This window comes from Globicephala melas, chromosome 15 (genome assembly GCF_963455315.2).
Source record: "Globicephala melas chromosome 15, mGloMel1.2, whole genome shotgun sequence".
Lineage (NCBI taxonomy): Eukaryota > Metazoa > Chordata > Mammalia > Artiodactyla > Delphinidae > Globicephala > Globicephala melas.
The window spans coordinates 29,925,871-29,943,513 of record NC_083328.1 but is presented as its reverse complement, the minus strand read 5'-3'; the positions used below and the strand labels follow the sequence as shown (position 1 = coordinate 29,943,513).

At 41.6% G+C, this 17,643-nt stretch overlaps 1 protein-coding gene across 2 annotated transcripts in view; it reads right to left on the bottom strand.

Moving 5' to 3' along the window:
- The window catches only part of GRIN2A (glutamate ionotropic receptor NMDA type subunit 2A), a 375,899-nt gene that overhangs the window by 86,601 nt on the left and 271,655 nt on the right, over positions 1–17,643 (bottom strand). For both annotated transcript variants that reach the window (XM_030883795.2, XM_060284168.1), the window contains exons 6-8: positions 7,443–7,648; positions 2,357–2,525; positions 2,091–2,244 (exon numbers count right to left, since the gene is read on the bottom strand). In XM_030883795.2, the coding sequence (XP_030739655.1) occupies positions 2,091–2,244; positions 2,357–2,525; positions 7,443–7,648 (529 nt within the window). The remainder of the gene's footprint in view (positions 1–2,090; positions 2,245–2,356; positions 2,526–7,442; positions 7,649–17,643) is intronic.

The window sequence follows — 17,643 nt, the reverse complement described above, 5'->3', positions numbered from 1 at the left end:
GAGTTAATGGATTTTGCAGAGGAGAGAGAATAGGAAATAATGAAGAGCAATGCAATCAGATTTTGAATATTTGGCTCTTCCAGATGACTGAGCCAGTGAATGGAAAAATGTAGCTTAGCATGGTTCATTATGACTTTCCAAACCTGCAGATAATGACCGTAAATAAGGGGGTGCACAGTCAATCGAATAGGGATGTAATTTAGTGACTAGGAAAAGTATTAAGCCTTCTGTGTAAAAACAGCTTTAAAAATAGCTTCCTCTGGCTACAATTTATTTTATTCTTAAAGATACAGTAGGAAGAGTAGGGGGAAAGGAGGTTTAGCTAAATTTAGCAAAAATACTTGACTTTTATGGAAATGTTCTACTAACACAGATAAGATAAAAATCTAGGGAAACTGGGTTGAGGCCAGATTCAGTATCAGTGACTCATATTTATGAGACAAGTCAATGGAAATATTTTTCCTCTTTGATTGAACTGGACGAAAAGTTCTCTCTAGCTCACTAAGAAGATAAGTGGACAACTTTCTCTTTCCATTTCTTCCACGAACTCCCTTCCTCCAACCTCTAGGACCAAAGATCTCTGTTAAAGGTTCCAATAGGGAATGGGGAAAAAGACGATTACGAGTGACTGTGAGTGAGAGTATATCCAATAATTATTAACATTCTGCTTGTGTTGTCAATATCAGTAAGCAGTACTTTTCATGATCCAGTGAGGCTCCCTTATTAAGATATGGGCATCGTTATCCATATCAGACACAGGCACAGAAGGAACACAGTGAGGTGTGTATTTGTCAAGGTCCACATTACTCCAACAAAGGTTACAAAAATGGAAGCGAGTGCAAAATCAAATCCAGTGAGTGGTAAGGATTTCAACAGCTTCAATGGATTATGGAAAATGAAAACAGTAAATCCATATGTCTCTGTGAGTAAGGCAGTATCCAAAATCCTGTTAGTCAACATTTCACTCATGAGAATGAAGCTAGAACGCCTCACTGGCTGCTAACACCACATATAAATGAAGACAGTGGAAGAGTAAGGCTATGGGCTTGGAGCTGGCATCCACAAATGGGCCCTAGTCTGCAGTTTTAGTTCTCTAATAAACAAAGTTTTTTTGTCTTTGGAAAAATGTAAGAAATTCAGTTGACCCTAATCTAACTGTTTTCACTCTCTCCTGCAGTTTCCTTCTAGGGGTCAATGTTTGTCTTAACCGTCCCAATTTGGGACAAACCCACTGACATGGGAATGCCAAGGGGAAGTTAATCTGAATCCCATGATCTTCAAGACAGTCACTATCAAAAACTGTTTATGATGACAAAACACTCAACACAATGATTTCCTTTAAAGAAAAAATTAAAAATGCTTGGCTATATTCCATGCAGTTTCAGTTACACCAGCCAAGCTACCTAATGCATAGCTGCTAAAGAAAACCAGATGATAGAAAAAAAACAGAACTACCTTGCTTTAAAAAATAAAAACCTTTTGTGTAAAAACATAAATCTAGGAAACAGTTAAACGGAGAGTAAGAAGAATTTCTTCTCTTATAAACCATTCAGCTTAAAGGATAGGCACATTTAAAATATGATTCCATTAATTTTAAAACAGTGTATCCTCTTCAGACTGCTTCTGTTTTGTTTATCAGAGTACTGGTATAAATCATTGCACAGTCATCATTATTTTTACTCTTACATCCAGTAAATAAATGACTGTCATTCTAGTGAGGGATGGAGGATGGGTATGTGGCTGCTAAATAAAAGTTTATGAGCTGATTTAAATTAACTGTGGACAGACAGGTTTATTTTTTACATGCTTTCAAGGCTCTAAGCAATATATCTACTAATCTATATTCTGCACTATCAAGGACGGTATCTGAATATGTGATTGTATTTTTAGCAGCTATTTCCAAGTTAAAGATAAATGAAAGATGTTAACTGGGGGAAAATTTGCGTAATTCAATGCAACATGCTTTCAATATGCTGACGTGGTTACCTAGAACTGAACTAGGTCCTATCTGGTCCTGTCTTTTGAGCAAACAAGACAAAATACCTATAATTCCTCATAGGAAAGCAATAGTGACTGTGAAGTTCACATACCTAGAAAAGCAGAAGGTGATACAGTGCCATTGCTTCTTGAAACCATGACACTGATTCCCGTCTCCACAAACGGCACAGAGAAGTCCACCACTTCAGAACGTTCCTCATTGATGGTGAGTGAGCCAACTGCCATGACTGCCCGTTGATAAACCACCTGGACACAAGGCAAAAAAAAGAACCGTCCCTTTACTTATCCTTCCCACCATCCCTGAGGACCTTGGGCCCTAAGTCTGAATGAGGGCCCTTGGGATGAAAAGATAACTTACTTCACCAATCATTCCATTCCACACATTGTTAACTTTCTTGCCATGCTTCCCATTAGTCACCAGGTAAAGGTCATAGGTAAACTTCACTGTTCTCGAAAGCTTCTTTAGGATATCGATGCAGAACCCCTTGCAGCATTTTTTAACATTCATGCCCTCATTGGTTGAATTGCTGTAGAGAAAATCCCAAGATGGTAGAGTATTAGTACTGGAAAATGTGTTCAGTCATTATCTACACTCTTCTACTATTTTTCACATGGGAAATAGAGGCCCAAAATGAGGAAGCGGCTTCTACAAGGATGTTCAGTGAGTTTATGACAGCAACAGTAGAAAGTGTTCTTAATTATGACAATAAGCATGACAACAGGTAACATTTCTTGAGTAATTACTATTTGCTATGCACTGTGATAAATGCTTTATACTAATTGTTGGATTAATCTTCACAACATTTTTCTTAATTAGTTAGTATTCAGATCCCCATTATACAGATGAGAGTTACTAAGTCTTATTTTTTTAAAGCTTATAACACATACAACCTCTTTAGATCAGAGTTTAGTCATCTAATCTAAACTGAATTATAAAAACTTATTGGCAAATGGAGGAGAGGAAGATGTGAAATTCTCAGAGCAAGCAGAGTTTTGCTTTATCCTTTCACTGAAAATAGAGGTTGGCAACCAAAGGGAAGAAGAAAGGATGCCTTACTTACTTAGGAAAGATACTCTCCTTGCTGAGGAGAACTAAGAATTATCAGCTAAGAATCAGGAGACCTGGGGTCTACTCTGTGTCTGAGTCTGTGAACTTAATGTCTCTTGATCGAGTCGTCTTGCAAATGAAGGCTCATTCATAACATTTTCCCTCCCTACCTATGTGGAGGCAGTGTAAGAGGTGACACTACTAAATAGCAATGTCCTTGATCAGGAAAAAGCCCTATTAAAATACAGAGGGCATTGCTGTCGTAAAACCTATCATAATCTACCAAGGTTACATTTGTTGCTTTGTGTCAGCCACTCTCCTTTATTTACTTGACAAAGTCATACTCAAAGGACACTCAGAAAAACCAGAAGTGCTTTTAAAAGGGAAGGAAACAGGGGTCTTCCCAAGTGATAACGAAAACTATTTAAACCACTGCTACAGGAAGATCAAGACCTCTCTGGGCATTGCACTTGGTTCCACCTTGCCCTGGGGCATCCATTAGTACCATGGTCAGATGCTGAGTCACGTATTTCATAGGCTATGTGCTGCCTCAATATTCCATTGTTGACACATCTACATACTGAATTGTTATCTAAGCACTAAAATGATGTTTATCTAACATCATTTGGTCTGTGTTTCCACATCTGGAAACACAGACCATATTGGGAACTTTTGTTGGTTGTTAACACAAACCTTGTGTGCGTGTGTGTGTGTGTGTGTGTGTGTGTGTGTGTGTGTGTGTGTGGAGGAGGGGGTATGACGACTACCCAGACATCTGAGAAATGGTGCCCATGTCATCTCTCTGCTCTCCACCATCACCCAAAAGAAAGGGAGACTCATAAAAACAAATATGGGGAAAGGGATCCAATAAGTCATCAATTCTCTGGCTGTATAATTTCCCAGTGTGGCCAGTGGATGTGCCTTGCGAGTCAGACAGAGCTGCTTTCAAATCCTGGGTCTGCCCTTGACAAGCATGGAAACTCGGACGGGTCTCTTCATTCACAGACCTCAGTTTACTTATTCGTGCATTGAGAAGGCTGATACTTACCTTTCAGGATAGTTGGAAATATTAAATAAGGTATCTAAAGCACCTCTCACATAGGTGCTTAAAAATATATTTCCTCTCTTTTCACCAATGATTTGACAGTTTAGGGGATTAACTGGCAGGATAGCCATTTATCCTTACAGATCAAAACAGGTAAGTTTTCCTCAATTTTCTCTTCACGTCTTAACACTCAACTAACAGGTAAGAAGAAAAGTCTGATTTCTCAGCCCATTTCCTACTACCTGATTTTTTAGAAGAATGATGTGTGCCCTCAAGACCCCACCATTTGCCAGAAGTGAGAGACAAAGGGTTTTCCCTGAAAGAATATCACCAAGAAAACAAACACAATCATGTTGTCCAACAGGAATCCTTTTTGGAACCAATCAGCCTGCCTCAAAGATGTTACCTTTAGGAAATGCAGTTGATCTAAACTGTGTTAATGTTGGGATGACTGGATCCTAGTAATTTTCTATTGCTTTCAGGTAAATCAAAGACTTTAATTTCACCTAGAAGCACAGTACAATTCTCATGTCACCAAGTGGGAAAAGGAAAATTGCAAGCCACTCCCTCCCACAGGAACCCAAATTGTGAATCTGAACTTGTTAATCTGTTTCTATTCTTCAGTTGAAAAGTCAATTCTTTTAAAGACAGTAACTTATTTGGAGGTTCATTTCCTCCAGACCAGTGTGACTCAGCACTTGGTGATCTATTGTTTTCGGCTCCAAGTCTTCTGATTTTAAAGACTTTAATCTCCAATGACTGAGTGTGAAGCATAAGATGCCCTACTTGATTGGCCCTGTTGAATCAGAGAAGATATTGTTATCATAAAAGAGGTGCCCCAGTGGGGTTATACTCTTTGCTTTGTGCCAGCCACTCTGCTTTCTTAATCTGACCAAGTTCTGCTCAAAGAACACCCACCCAAGTCAAAACCTCCTTTGACAACTTTTCCACATTACCCCTTCTGTCATTCCCCCAGTTCATCACTTCCAAGTACTGCACTAGGCTTCCTTCTGTTTCCCAAACTCGCCAATCTCTTTCCTCCCTCAGGGCCTTTGCAACTGCTCCTCTAGCTGGGTGGCTCTTCCCTAGTTCTTCACATGTTTGGCTCCTTCTCCTCCTTTACATGTCACCTTAAATCTTACCTGTGTGAGCTGCAGGAGCCCCACATACCTCAAGTGACTCCCTTATCACACCACCTTATTCAGATCCTTCACAGGGTTTATCCTAATGTGGAGCTGCCCTGTTCCCTTATTAGTTGAGCAGTTTTTTAACCGTGTGCACCCCTTGACTGCAAGATCCTTCCCGGTTCATTGACGCATCCCCCATGCCCAGCACTGTGACTAACACAGAAACTATGTTTCATGCGTATTTATTTATTGACTAATCTATTCAGAATTTCAACCCCAAAGAGGCTGATGACTCCAAAAAAAGCTGATGATTATTTACTGAATAATCCATAAGAATTTCAACTCCAAAAATGCTGCTTATTGATAAAAAAATTTCTCCAAACCAAAATGCACCTTCATAATACACTTAGCAATCATATTCTTAAAAAATTATCTTTGGGCTTCCCTGGTGGCGCAGTGGTTCAGAGTCCGCCTGCCAATGCAGGGGACACGGGTTTGTGCCCCGGTCCGGGAAGATCCCACATGCCGCGGAGCGGCTGGGCCCGTGAGCCATGGCCGCTGAGCCTGCGCGTCCGGAGCCTGTGCTCCGCAATGGGAGAGGCCATAACAGTGAGAGGCCTGCGTACCGGAAAAAAAAAATTATCTTTATCCAAAGCACTGAGCCACAGCGATTTGCATCTTGTATAATAAGAACTTAGGCTGGAATTTGGAATGTGGGAGGAAAAGTATCCATTCACCCTCCGTTCAAGTTTCATCAACATTGGGGTGTCATATTCTATGCTTGTCACTGAAGACACAAATATTAATAAGCCACATTCCCTATATTTAGGCAGATAATACTCTGGGGGAAATACAGACAAACTGTAAGCCATAAAAACAAGTGAGAAAGACAGCTAGAGAGTGCTATGGACTGAATGTTTATGTTCCCCTCAAATTCATATGTTGAAACCCTAATCCCCAATGTGATGGTATTTGGAGAGGTAATTAGGTCACGAGGGTGGAACCCTCCTAAATGGAAGTAGTGCCCTTATAAGAAGGAGCAGGACAGCTTGCTTCCTCTCCCTCTGCTCTCTACCAGGTGAGGAGAAGACAGCCATCTGCAAACCAGAGGGTCTCCACCAGACACCAGATCTGCCAGCACCTTGATCGTGGACTTCCCAGCCTCCAGAACTGTGAGGAATAAATGTCTGTTGTTTAAGCCACCCACTCATGGTAATTTGTTATAGCAGCCTGAACTGATTAAGACATAGAGACATAGCCAGGGTACTGTGGAAGTAGGGAGAACTAACCTAGCTTGTGGAGGGAGTGCTTAAGACTTAAAGGGCAAGCAAAAATTGTCCAGGTGAAAGGAGGCAATCAGAAAATATTCAGAAAAAAAAAAAAAAAGATTTCCACCTAGCGGTAGGCTTTTTCCTTTTGTGAATCCTCCACAAGGGTGGTATTTGTGTTTATGTTTGCATTACAAAGACAAAATTCAGGGCCTTGGACTTGGCCATGAAGCTTTATGTATCTCCAAAGGGTTTATAGATTAGGGAGAACCCTTCACCAGGGGATCTGATAAAAAATGTCAGTTCCTCTTCAATCGTAATAAAAGAGGAAATGACTTAGATGCAATGCTGGTTTGTTGCTGGTGACCTAGGAGATCCCCAGGAGATCAGCTCCACCTTAAGCACATCAGAAAGTCACTTGTAAGGTGGATGTTGACCCCAAAATGGAGAGAAGCTTTGAAAATTCTGAAAAGTTTGGATCTGGGAAATAAAAGAGAGGTGGAAGGAAGTGGTAGATATGGTTTGGGGGAGGGAGCAACCAGAAAAATACGAAAGAAATAATTATTCTAGGAAATATTGAAGGGGAGGGTTGACTTACCATACTGGTTAAGAATATGGTGGTGGAGTCAGATGGACAAGTGCTTGAGTCCTGCCTCTTCCATCTACTAGCTAAGTGGCTTTGAACGTGCTTCTTAATCTTCTCATAACTCAGTTTTTATCATGTTTTAAATGGGCAAAACCATGCACCTCGTATTGCCGTTGTTGGAATCAAATGAATGCAAACCACCTGGTGTAGTTCCAGGTCTTTTAAAAAAATCTATTTTTATACCCACCTATTATAATAGAGTATATTTTATATTACATTCTATTATTATTGTAGAGATACCACTGTTATCAGTGATACAGCCTATTGTAAAGGATTGGGCACATTCAACCGACAGCATCCCTGGACTCACTTGATTCTGATGAACTTCCGACATGGCACAGTGTTCCTCACACACGTCTCAGTCAGCGGGTCTATGTCTTCCACGATGACAAAGGGGGCCTCCTCCAGTGTGACGATGCTCAGATGGTTGTCGTCTGGCTCACAGTCCGAAAAGGACTTGTACCTGGGCCACACGGCGTGCCTCAGGCTCAGGGTGTGGTTCTCCCACTTGCCCACCTGGTATAAAGAGAAAGACACACCTGTGCTTTCCGGCACCACTGGCTTCCAGAAAGGTGAGTCCTCCCCCGTAAGAGGTATGGGAGAAGAACCCCATCATCTTCAGGGCTTTTCTGCTACCTACCTCAACGTACACTTCTGTTTATATGCTAAGAAAGATGAGGACAAAGGGAGAGCAGAATACTGGGCCACTCCCATGCCCTGGACTCTCCCCAGACTAATAAATACGGGGGTGGTGACAAAGCACTGATGCCGCTGGAGATCCCCAAGTGATTGTGATGTCCTGCCAGAGCTCAGGCCCACTAATGTCATGAAAAGAGCAAGGACTTTTAGAATCAGAGGTCTAGGCTTGAATCCCCAGATCTGCCACTTACTAGCTGTACAACCCCAGGCAGGCTTTTAATCACTATGAACATCTGTTTTCTCATCTGTAAATAGACACAATTCCACCTACTTTATAAGGATGTCGTGGGAATTAAATAAGGCAATTCGAGAAAAGCATATAGGGCAGTGCTCAGCACGTAGTAAGGACTCCAAACTCTCCCTCTTAAGTATAGAAGAGAGTCAGTGAGAGGGAGAGAGATTTTAAAAGTGCTAAGAAAAAGAAAGAGGAAAGGGGAGAGGAAGGTGAAGTCCAAGGGCAAAAAAGAGGGAGGACTGGCAGGAGAAACAAGGGTGTAGAGCAGGTGAGCAGACGAGAAGCCTCCCTTCAAGCTCAGATACGGTTCTATTTAAGTTGAAATTAAGGTGAATTTTTCTTAATCCAGCACAGAGTGGAGACTTTTACTGCTTACTGTACATCAAGACCTGTCAAAACAGAATCGATTGTGTTCCCTCTGAGCAGCTGTCGGCATCTTAGTGAAATCAAATTGAAGGCTGTATGTTTTGAACCTTAATTTTATTTGACAGCTTCTTGGCACTCTCGCACACACACTGGGAGGAAGCTGCCCCCAGCACCGCACTTTGTGCTTCCTCCTCCCGTTCCCAAGTGCAACTGCTCGACACCACAGAGCAGCGCTTTATTTGTAACACAAACCTCAAGGAAAATAACTCGTCTGAAGAGCAAAGTGCCAAGTCCAGCCTTGTCTGTGTTCACATGACCCACTCACCTCTCCTCCTGTAATGTGTCACCAGAAATGAATCTCAGGCCCTTAAAGAGAACTCAGACACGCTGGACACCAGGAGAGGTGATAGGTGGCAGGAGAGAAGGCAATCAGTGCTCTGGAAGATGACATCATCATTTGGACTGGAAAATGTTTGCTGCTTGTAGAGAAACATGCCGTGTGGCCAATTACAAAACTGTCCAGCTTCACTGATACCTTCCTTTTTAAGTTAGGAAGGGCAGTAGAGTAATTTGGTCAAGCAAACACGTTCATCTCCTCAGGCTGTGATGTAACATAGGCTGGAGAGAATGTGGAGCCCATCAAATTCTTAATTCATTCAACACAGATTTACTGAACACCAGCTATGTGTGTGCTGACACCAGCCCGGGAACAATGAGGGATAAAACAGAACGATTCCTGCCTTGTTGGAACCATCAGTCAGCTGCTGGACAAAGACCAAGCCAATAATAATAAACATGCAAATAGATAAAGAGATATCCAAGCTCTTCCTTTTGGAACATGTTATACCCATCTCTTTCTTTTTCATCTCCCTTAGAAAACTCAAACATAGCCTTCAAAAGAGCCTGGGCAGTTCAGTGGGTAAGACAATGGCTTTTGGAGTCACACAGAACTAAGTGCTAATCCTGGCTTCATCCATTAGCTGAGTAGCCTTGGGAAAGTTGCTTAACCTCTCTGAGTTTTGCTTTCTCTATCTGTAAAATGTGGATTGCAACAGGATATGCTTTCAGAACTGTAGTGAGATTTGAATGAGCCAAACATGTCCTTGAAGCATTGAGCACAGAACTTAACCTGTAACATCGTGGCAGCCGCTATTATTTTATTACTGTAGGTGGCATTTAAGATACAGCTCGAATAGCACCTAATCTGTAAAAGCATTCCTGTCTTCCCTGGTAACAGAGAACTTTGCTCGCATCTCCACCACAGCATTTGATGTTATACTTATAATAATGTCACTTTTGGGCATGTCTGTGTAGTCGGGAAATGTGCCAATATTACCACTTAGTTTAATCCTACAAATTCCACGTGGTAAGGATTATTATTCCAGCGTCACACTTCAGCAAACTGAAGCACAGAGAGGTTATGTAAACTGCCCAAACTTGCACAGCTAGTAAGTGGTGGATCCAGAGCTATACCATGGAACTATGTGAATCCAAAGGTGCTTTCCCACTAGTGTTTCTATTAATTGATCTGCAGTAATCATGTTATTGCTCCAAGACCCTTTCTTCCTTTCGGAGACAGCTCCTTAAGTCCCAAGGTAACATAAATAGAGGCAAAGCCCGTTTAGCCAGCAGAATCTTTGGTGATGTCACTGACCATGTCACATACCCTACACCATGGGAGGCAGGCAAAGCTTCCAGCCCAAGGCTGACTCATGGAGAGAGAGGCTGCAAAGGTTTATGAGTTCCCAGAGTGCAATAACTTCCTGAATCTCCTCTGAGTTCCTCTCTCCCTTCCCAACACATCTAAGTAAGCACCTATGGGTCAGCCAAGGAGGGTGAAAGCGAGTGGTGGTGGGAAAACTTGATTAGGAGCTGAAGCTGCTGTGTAAACATTGCCCTAGATCCTGAGAGCTCTTACCTCCTTCTCTGAGTCTGACAGGCTCCTGTTCCAAACGCCAAAAATCTCAACTCCAGGATTTTATATACCAGATAGGGGAGAAACAGACATCCTTCGCTTTCCCCTCCTATGTTCCTATTTACAAAGGACTACATAACTGAGTCTGGAGTCTGTAGAAAGGCTTAATAGAGATTCATTTACTCCATAAATGTTTACTGAGCGGCTACTAGGTGCAAGCACTGCGCTAGGCACTAAGGGTACTGTAGCGCAAGCAGCACAATTTTTACTTGCAAGGAATTTTTATGCTAATTGGAAAGACAAACATGAGTCAAATAACCACATAAAAATATACATCGTACAAACTGGGAGGAAGAAATAAAATATGGGTCTAAGACTGGAAAAAGGGGGAAAGAAATCACGTAAGTCTTCCCCAAGAGGTGGTACTTAAGCTGAGACTGGAAATCCAAGATGAGAGGATGAGGGGGTAGAGGGAGCAGAGGCAGGAAGAGCCCTCCAGGCTGGCAGGGGCCAGATGACGCAAAGCCTCGCAGGTCCAGTTAAGGAGTTGAGATTTGCCGTAAGAGTTAATCTAGTCTGTTATCCAGAATGGAAAAAGAAATGAAGAAATCATCATGAACATGGGTCCATATGTAACTTTCCCAAAAGTGGAAGCTTCTTGCCCCCTCCATTCTTTTTTTTCTTTTTTTTATTATGGAAAAACTTTAACTCATACAAAAGTAAAATACTAGAATGTATCTCCATCTTCCCGTTATCGAGCTTCATTAATGACTAACTCATGGTCAATCTTGCTTCATTTATACTCCCAACCACTCCTCCCATATTATATTGAAGGAAATCTCAGACATCATAACATTTCATTCACAAATCCTTGATTTGATTTAAATACCTAATTTTCATTTGCTTAACAATATTATACCTCAACAACCTATGTGTTTGTGTATATGTTTCACTCATTAGATTGTGATTCCTCAGTCTAGCAGGGATATATATATTATATTATATTATATATATTAATATATATGTATATTAGTTGGTTTCTACGTCCACAGCTTCTAACTCAGGGCCTGGCACAGCTGGATAGGTGTTGATGGAATGAATGAACACACTACACTTAGCAGAGTCTGTAACATTCGATGACAGTGGTTTGTGTCTGCTAATCCCAAACTCCTAATTTATCCCTCCCTCTCTTTCCCTTTGGGTAACCATAAATTTCTTTTCTATGTCTGTGAGTCTATTTCTGTCTTGTAACTAAGTCATTTGTATCATTTTTTTTTAGATTCCACATATAAGTGACATCATATGACATCTGTCTTTCTCTGTCTGACTTGACTTCATTTAGTACGATAACCTCTAGGTCCAGAGATTATTAGGCACTATTCTTAGCACTATTTTCATTCTTATAAACACCCTATACACAAGAAGAAGGTGTGGGCAGATGATTTTTATCTCTATCATGAATTCTGGACTTGAAAACAGTCCCAAATTCCCCCAACTAGGCTGTGTGGGAGAAGAAAAAAAATCTTTATCTTCAAAATAAACTGGATTTTGGTGATAAACCTTTAAATGTTTTCAGCAAATAAACTGAAGTTTTGAGGACAAAGAAAAATAATTGACCTCTAATGGAGAAAAGTGATTTTGTTAAAAGAAGTGGAGAAAGGGGAAATTAACTTTGTAATGATTTTTTAATCTGTTCTTACTAATAAAATTTAAATGCTGTGCTTTTAGAAATCTAATTCCTCTTCAGCTCCTAGGAAGTGTTTTGTGACAGAGCAGTGATTACTTATCAAAACGTTCAGCCAATATTTTCTCAGAGGAAAAGATAATTTCATCTCCAGAAACTGTCATAAGTTAATATTCATCCCTTAAGGTCTGGTTAAATCCATAGCGATGTCACAGAGGCTGCGAGAGGCTGGAAGAAACGAGGTTAATAGATGTTTGTGACGCTCCTTTCAAAGAGGTATGAGTGCTTGACTGTATTTCATCTATTCATGAAATGCTTACAAGAGACAGTTAAAATCACCTCACAACTGTTCTCTCCCAAGCCACTCCCTAAAAACGTATATCTAAACACCAAAATCATAGATCTACCTCTACTCAAATCCTTCCATGACTCATACTGCCCACAAAATCAGTCAGACTCCTCTTACATTAATGGACTCTAGAGTATAGGTCCCATCAACCTCAATACACTGTCCTCTCTCTCTTTCTATCACTTTGTTGATTTCTCTTTTGCACACCCTATATACACCCTCACACTAAAACATATACATCTACACCTTCAAACACACATACGCTTACACCTACACACACTCACACATGTATGTACATATATATGTATGTGCATATGTGTATACAGTTAACCCTTGAGCAACGTGGGGTTTAGGAGCACTGACCCTTCGCGCAGTCAAAAATTTGTGTATAAGATATAGTTGGTCCTCCATAACTATGGTTCCTCCATAGCTGCGGATTCAACCCACTGGGGATCATGTAGTACTGCAGTATTTACTACTGAAAAAAATCCATATATAAGTGGATTCAAACCCGTACACATGCACACATATATATATCATATATTTATACATCTATACATGAACACACAGCTACACTCGTACCTACCTGAATTCACAATACACACATATATACACTCACCTCCACACACGTACAACTACACACACACACATGCCTAACACACACCTACACTCACACCTCTACAAACATGCACAATACTAAGCCACAATGATGCTTTTCACTCTCACCACACATACCCTGAATGACACCCATTTCCCCGCCTTTGCCTGCACTACTTCTACGTGAAATTCCTCTCCTTATCATCTCCACTGACTGAAATCCTACCCACTCTTTCCAGGTACAGCTCAAATACCGTCTCTCCCCTGCAGCTTAATACTCCAGCTGGAATGCATTTTGTTTTGTTTTGTTTTTTTGCGGTACGCGGGCCTCTCACTGTTGCAGCCTCTCCCGTTGCGGAGCACAGGCTCCAGACGCGCAGGCTCAGTGGCCATGACTCACGGGCCTAGCCACTCCGCGGCATGTGGGATCTTCCCGGACCAGGGCATGAACCCGTGTCCCCTGCATCGGCAGGCGGACTCTCAACTACTGCGCCACCAGGGAAGTCCTGGAACGCGGTTTTGAGCATTCTCTTTTTCCCTTGAATTCTCTCGCTTGTTCATTCATGAGCTCAATACACATGCGTCCAGGGCTTTACATTGTGCCAGGCACTGCAGGAGGCTCTGGGGCTACAACTGTGAACAGTGCAGGCTGGTCCCAGTGCTCAGACTTTCTAGTCTGGTTAGAGAAGAGGAGTTAAAGCACACTGGCCATGAGATAACATGAGATAATAAATGCGGTAACTGCCATGCTGGGGTGGGCACGGGATACTACTGGAGCAGAGAGCTTCCTGCTCTGCAAGGAAACCAAAGATGCTTCTAAAGGAATTGACTTCCAACCATGAGCCATACCAGCATGGCAGATGGAGATGGGGATTATTGAAGATTTTTAATCAGGGGAGGGATACAATCAGTCTGACGTATTAAGACACTTCTTCCCAGTGCAGTGCAGAGAAAGGGTTTGTGCCTAAAAGATTCTGAAGGCAGAGTGATGGGTCAGGAGGCAGCTGCATTAACCTGGATGAGTCTGGCATAGGGCCGCATGGGGAGGGGGCATGAACTCACAGGATCCCAAAGTGGTGGAATCAATACAACTTAGAGACCGATTGTGTATCTGTATGGGGGTGGGGATTAAGGGCTCAGTTTGCCCTGTATTATAGAATCTCTGGCCTGGCCAGCCTTTCACACAACATGACCCACATCGGCTGTAGTACAGTGTTCACCACATTCCAGTTCAATAAATATCTGCTGAACTGAACTCAATTCAGAAGACAGCACTGGCATCAATTTTTACTTAGAATTCAAAGTTAAAAGAGGAGAGTTGCCTGTTTACTCAGATCCTCTCCTTGGAGACAAGACAATAGGGATTGTAAAATTAAAAATCAGAGATGAAATTTATCAAAACCGACAATGAAAGCAGAGTTCACGCTGCCTGTGCTCCAGCTTGACTGGCCCTGGTTAGCTCTTTGAGTGATTTTATAACCAAGGGGGAAACAGGTCCTAAAACAAACACTTCACATGTGCAAAACACTGGAAAACATTCCAGATAATAAGCAGGGATTTACTCCCTAGGTGGAGAAAATGGGAGTAATTAACTCTTCAGGAAGATGAATTTCAGGAGAAAAACAAAGCAAACAGGAGGCCAATTTCTCTCCACCTGAAATATAAAGTCTTCTAAAGGACATAAGATAAATGTCCATGAAGGAAATTTAAAATGACTTAAAGTCCGTATTTAGCTTAAATAGCATCACCGGTTAGCATCACTTCCATGCCTCTGCATGCAAATGCAGAGCTGATAGCAGGCTTACACATGAGTAATTTTGTGTCTTCAGTTGCTGCTCGAAGCCAAAAGTAGATCTGAATTTGATTGACCTGGAAACTACAACAAAGGTGTCTGAGCCACAACCCTGACTTGATATTAAGTTGAAATGTGCTCTATCTGGAGTAGTTTGCAGTTGAGTCGTGACTTTTTTGTGAACCAAAACCCGATCTAAAGTTCGTTCAAGACAGCTAGAGTCTGCTGAAACCAGATGTCACACTGCACCCCAGATTTCCCCTGCATGGTATATTCAAACAAGCTTCTACAATAAAACTGCTGAAAAGCAGGTGTGGACCAAACCTACTTTATCTTCAGTGCCATGGGGTCTCAGATGGCCACTGGCAGAGTGAAACTAAGAATTGCTTTTCAGGTGTTAAAGTAAAGCACCTGCTTCCTTTGAACGCACTGTCTTAAATGCGGTTACTGAAGGTAGTGGGATTATGAGACTTTAGCAGGAATAAGAACCTCTCCTTGGGGGCTGATTAAGAATGCAGACTCCAAGGGGAAAGAGGGGGGAGGGATAAATTAGGAGTATGGGATTAACAGATACACACCATTATACATAAAATAGATAAACAACAGTGATTCACTGTACAGCACAGGGTACTATATAGGTCAATATTTTGTAATAACCTATAATGGGAAAGAATCTGAAAATACACATATATAAATAACTGAATCACTTTGCTATACACCTGAAACTAACACAATATTGTAAATCAACTATACTTCAATTAAAATAAATGAATGAGTGAATGAATGCAGACTCCTAGATCGCCGGAGTGTATGCATCAGTAAATGTGGGATGAGGCTTGGGAACCTATCCTTTTAAGCAGGATCCCAGCTCATTCTGTTCTGGGTGATCTAAGAGACGCACCTAAAGGATCCTATGTATGGCTACCAGCAGGATTAAACACAGCATAAGGAAAAGATGGGAATCTTTCTTCTTGGGTTTCTTATGTAACCAGTAGCAATTGCCAGCAGATCTAAATGAGTTGAATCAGCTGTTAGAGCCTTAATTAAATTCCTCTCAGCTGAAATTTCAGAATTGCCTGATTGTTATACAGCTCACATTGGAGCAGTTGATTTTTTTTCTCCTATAATAACTGCTCTCAGGATAATCTAATATCTTTATGGATAGTGACATCGGCTGTCTTAGGACTCAGCACTGATCTGGTAATTCATGGAGACGTGTTTTGATCACCGTTATTTCCTCGAACAACCTGCCTATTGCTTCCATTCTCCTCTTGAGGTTCATTCAACATGAGAAGAGCTCAATGCTCGTTCAAGCTCAGATTTAAAAGTGCAAGTCTCTGGAACAATGAGCCTCCATTTTCTTCAGAAGTTCACTTATTATCTTCAGTTCTACAAAGTTCCTCTGTTCCCAGGTCCCTGGGGATGGAGAGAAGCTCTACTTCTTTGGTTTACTTTTAATTATTTATGTGATCTTAAAAAGTGATGTGTCCTGGTCATTAGCTAAACAGTTAATAGTGTTTTCTTTCTCTCCTTTGGCTCCATGTTGGAATCATTTAACATTAGAGACTTGAAAAATCAGCAAAAAATAAAAAGGATCCCTCTCACAATTACTAATTAATTTTTGAACCCTCTCCTGGGAGTCCTTCATTATGTAACTTCTGTGTCAGTATCAGTCAGCCCTCCAATGGACTTTAATAATTATTAAATAATGAATAAGTATAATAACTGGCATGTCTTGAGACACTGTGATCACCCCAACACGCACTTCCTCATTTTACCCTCACATCCCTGTAGGGAAAAGGTCATCATTACCCTCATTTTATAGATTGGGAAACTGGGAGCTGATGTGACTTGCCCAAGATCAAAAAAGCAAGAGAGAGCATCTGGAGGCTGAGCTCAGGCCATCTGACTTGAGAGACTGGGGTCATCACCACTGTTTGATATTCCCAAGGTTGCCATCAGATTTGGTCTGGGAAATATTAAGGCAAACAAGGGAAATGAGGGAACATTCTACGGATCAACTGGAAAGACCCTGGTGCGAGTAGCGATGCCCTGAGGAGCTGGGATACCTGAGCTCAGCCTCCCCAGATGCATGGCCTGTCCTCTTTGGAGAGGGGCAAGGTGCTCTCTCCCTGTGAAATACAGGAGGAGGAGAGAGAACAGCCAGAGGTGGCTATCTTGTGGTTTTCTTTCATGTTTTCCAGTTGTTTCCTCAGTGCGCCTGTGACTTGATTCTTCTAAGGACCTTGAATTCCACCCTGGGTCATGTCTCTGACAGCAGCGCTGCAGTGGGTACTTGCAGGCTTGAGGTTGCTAACATCGACATCCAAAAGGCGATTAGAATAATAGATCAGGGAAAAAATCAGCCGCTCAAATGTGAACTGTGTGACAATTAGGTAATTTGGGGATTTCAACCAAGAGGAATGTAATTTAGGGCTCTAACAGCTGATTAGACTTTTTCTTCGCCTCTGTGGTAATCTCCATCCATTACGTAAGGGGCCTTAGAAGGGAGGATTCCATCTTGCCTCTGTCACACATTGTACCTGAGATGCTGACGGCAAAGACGATGTGACTCTGTTTACATTGCTGCATCTGTTATCATTAAAATTTGGACTTAAACTTGGTTGAACTCCTGAAAAGGCTGTTGCCTTGGCGGAAAAAACCAGGAAGCCTATAGGTCTGCAAAAACACTTCAGGAGGAGATGTGAAGGAAAATGGGATAAACACAGGACCTGGAGTGAGGGGGGGGATAAGCACCTAATATTGAACGAGAACTTGACCTAAGGACAGTCCTCTATGATAATAGTAGTGATAACCAGGGTTATTTTTTTAACACCTTTGCAAAGACAATTTAGAAATACGGAAAAGGTTTTT